Consider the following 3,632-nt stretch of genomic DNA (forward strand, 5'->3'; position numbering starts at 1 on the left):
CTCTTTAGTTTGCAGAAGAGGAGACTGAGGGGAGACCTCATTCATGGTTATAAATATTTAAAGGGTGAGTGTCACGAGGATGGAGCCAGGCTCTTCTCGGTGACAAACAATGATAGGACAAGGGGTAACGGACACAAACTGGAACACAGGAGGTTCCACTTCAATTGGAGAAGAAACTTCTTCTCAGTGAGGGTGACAGAGCCCTGGCCCAGGCTGCCCAGAGAGGTTGTGGAGTCTCCTTCTCTGCATACATTCAAAACCCGCCTGGACGCCTTCCTGTGTAACCTCATCTGGGTGTTCCTGCTCCGGCAGGGGGATTGGACTGGATGAGCTTTTGAGGTCCCTTCCAATCCCTAACGGTCTGGGATTCTGGGATTCATGATCTGAGGCATCAGCAGCGCTGAACTCGAGTTTAGTGCCCGTTGTGCTTGTAAAGAAGGCCCTTGCGAGTGCAACACTGAACCGTTTTGGTTTCTCTTCTTGTTTAAAATTGTAGAAAGGAAGGAGGAGCCCTTTGCCAACCACTCCAGCCATGAAACCAGGCCTAGCATCACTGAGCAAATACCAGCGCCCGAGCCCAACTCCTTCACGGCATCGGCCAGAAGAGTAAGTGAATGTGGGACCAGTGGGGACTCAGCAGTGCTTAAAGCAGCGGGTTTTACTGGGAAATGAATGCTCTGAACCCAGTTTGCAGAGGAGTTGTAAGATCTGAGTTCAGGAAAGCGTGATAGCGTGTGATTTTGATACAGATGCTGTTGACAGCAGTAACGGACTGGCACAAAGGATGCGTTGGTACAATAAGGTTCCTCTTGACCCTCTGAAGCGAATTTTGTTGCTCACAGGAGAAACCCTGTGTGCCACAAGCGCTTCGTGTCGCTGTCATTTCTGAGGCAGCCGATGCCAGTCTCATATCCGCAGGAAATCTTTCACCAAAACTGGTGCCTGCTGATATGCAAGCAGAGAATTTGGCATCGTCACCTGAAGTGCCTCCAACTTGCCAGCCTCTTGACTCGGTGGCGTGATGTTATGGCCCAGCAAGCGGGGAGGATAAAGTTTGCATCTGACCAGACAGCTCGGCTACGAAAGCTTTTAAAGGTGAAGCAGAGCTGCTGAAATCTTATCTGGATTCCCCGGCTCTCGCGTCACTCGGCCGGATGGCACCAGGAGTCTCTGTGCTCTGCTTCTGGTTTCTTTTTGCACCAGAACATGGAGGACAGCTCTACAGTGCAGGCACCTTGCCAAAGCCTGGAGCACTGGTACATCTTAGAGGGAAAATGCTCCTTGCTTAGTCACATTTTGTTTAATTTTTGACCTGCTACTAAGCTTAATTTGCCATCCAGATGAAACGAAGCGGAGCTCCTCTGGGCGTTGTTCATCCCAGGCTGACTTAGCAGGGAGGTATTAAAGGCAGAAGGATACTAGAAGTGTGAGCACTTCAGTTCGCATTTTCCCAGCTGTAGAGTCTTGGTCTTGCTCATTTTTGCTGGTTAATCCCAAATAAGGCTGTTAGGGTACAGGAGAGGGCCTGTGTGCAAAGCAGTGACTAATTTGGCTTCAGCCACTTAAGATTGGCTGCGTTACCTTCTCTTCCGTGTTTGATTCGTCTGTAACTTTGTCAGATTGGGGTTCGTGTAGGACAATGTGAGTGCTTGTGTTGCCCTCCATTTGTGGAGCGATCAATATTTGCTGTTCCTGTGTTGTTCAGACATTACAGAAGGCGGCTTTTTACTGTGGATTTGAGCTGAGGAAACTACATTGAAGCGTTAGAGCTGTGTAGCTCAGTAGACTGGAAGTGCTGGAAGGAGATTAACTCTGTGCATCTGCATTAAAATAGCATTAGCTATGAAACAGTGCTAAAATACTGCAGTGATCACTTCATCTTTGCAGTCTCGAGTCAATGAGTCTGAGGGCAGAGCTCCTGGTAGCTTCGTTTATTCTGGCTGATGTCAGAGGGTTTGTGCTATGTAGAATGTGGTACAGTGGTGATTGTGCCAGCTCTGACCACAGGGGTAGGCTTTTCCTCTATGAATTCTTTTTGAGTGCCCATAGTGTTTGGGATCCTCTAATGTCCAGTGGCAAAGGGTTCATCAGCTTAATGACGTCTTGTCCAGAGCTCCCTGCACCCGTTTCTTTAAGCCTGCCATGGCTGGTTTTGTTTGCTGCCCCTCATTCCTTAATGGGAAGGAAAAGGGAATAACTGATCCTTATTCACCCTTCTGTGTGCCACTGAGGGTTTGTGGACCATGGTCATGTCTCAGCCTGCAGACTCCTGGTGCACTGCACAGCTCCTCATGTGAAATCTCCCTTGCTCTGCTCTCCCATTGCCTTTCTCTGAATCACTTCCCCTTCTTCGCTGCTGCTTTTGAGCTGTGGGTGATACCAAAGGTGTGACTGTACCCTGCAGTACCACAGAGGCATAGTGCTGTTGTGGTTCATGGTCTGTGCTTTTCCAGTAATTCCCAATGTTTTGTTTGCTTTATACAACTCGGTGCAGAGCCCCTGTCCTTGTAGAGGTACCTCTTGCAGTGCCCAGGCTCCATTCTCGAGTGGCACCAGGCATCTTTTTGTAGGACTCGATAACTATAACTGCAGTTGTCTATTTGGGCAGTTGTATGTTTGAGAAATAACACGTGCTTGTCAAAAGTGCCTCATGTAACAAAAAGCACGAAGGTCCATTCGTATATAGAAGACGTGGTTACCTGCCCATAGCAAAGTTTAAGTGAGAACAGGCCCCTCCAAGCCCGTGGTGTGGCCTCTTGCTCGAAGCAGGGCACCTCCAAGCCCATGTCCCGGTGCTTTTTGCTGCCTGAGCTCAGCTGAGGGTTGAGAAATCTCCAAGGATGGAGATGCCCACGCTTTGCTCCCTGTCCCCTGCAGTATCGCTCCTACCAGGAGCTACGTCTTCCTGCATCTCAGCTGGGATTTCCTATGTTGGAACTGATGTGTGTTCCTCCTTCCACTGCAGAGGTGAAATCTGCTTCCGTATCCTCTGTAAACCCCAACGCAAGTAGCAGAGCAATTAAATCCCTCCTTTGCCTTCTCTTTCGCATGCTAAACAAGCCAGGTTTGCTCAGAAGCTCCCTTTATGTGTTGTCTGCTCCAGCTCCCTGATGACCTCAATGACTCCTGGACTCTCTCCAGTTTGATTTGTGTGAGGCTTTTATTGTAGCTGGTCCCGAAAGAGACGATTACTTTTTTTTAGTTTTCTGCCTTTATTGAATAATTCCCCCTTCCTAAACAGATGCTAAGAAAAGCTTCATTGTTCTGTATATTCTTTCTGCAAAGCAGGAGGAGGACGTTGCGTAGGCAAGGGGAGCTGCACAACGACACAAGATTTCTTTCATCCTCTGTCCTTGGGGATGGGGGCACTACAGCATCGCTGCGAGTTCACCTTGAGCTGTGTCCTGTAATTAAAGCTAAGCAGGCAATCAAAGTCATTCCAGCTTACGTTTCCAAGCGTAGCCCAGCAAAAACTGGGGCTTGCTGAGACGCTTTCTGAACTGACATCGTGCCTTGCAGTGCTCTTCCTTCTCCCAAACATCCCCTTTCTCCGCTGCAGTTCAGTTGGCTCAGCAAGTCGGAGGAGCAGAAGGACGAGTCCCCTGCGTCGTGGCGGCTGGGGCTGCGCAAGA

General features: G+C 49.2%; 1 protein-coding gene across 1 annotated transcript in view; it reads left to right on the forward strand.

Moving 5' to 3' along the window:
* Positions 1–496: 496 nt before the first annotated feature.
* Positions 497–3,632, forward strand: part of LOC104540392 (protein phosphatase 1 regulatory subunit 12B-like) — a gene marked incomplete at both ends in the record, with an annotated part of 33,572 nt that continues 30,436 nt past the window's right edge. The window contains 2 exons of the mRNA XM_010184197.1: positions 497–606; positions 3,560–3,631. Of these exons, the coding sequence (XP_010182499.1) occupies positions 497–606; positions 3,560–3,631 (182 nt within the window). The remainder of the gene's footprint in view (positions 607–3,559; position 3,632) is intronic.

Source organism: Mesitornis unicolor, unplaced genomic scaffold (assembly GCF_000695765.1).
Source record: "Mesitornis unicolor isolate BGI_N332 unplaced genomic scaffold, ASM69576v1 scaffold8485, whole genome shotgun sequence".
In the NCBI taxonomy this organism is placed as follows: Eukaryota; Metazoa; Chordata; class Aves; order Mesitornithiformes; family Mesitornithidae; genus Mesitornis; species Mesitornis unicolor.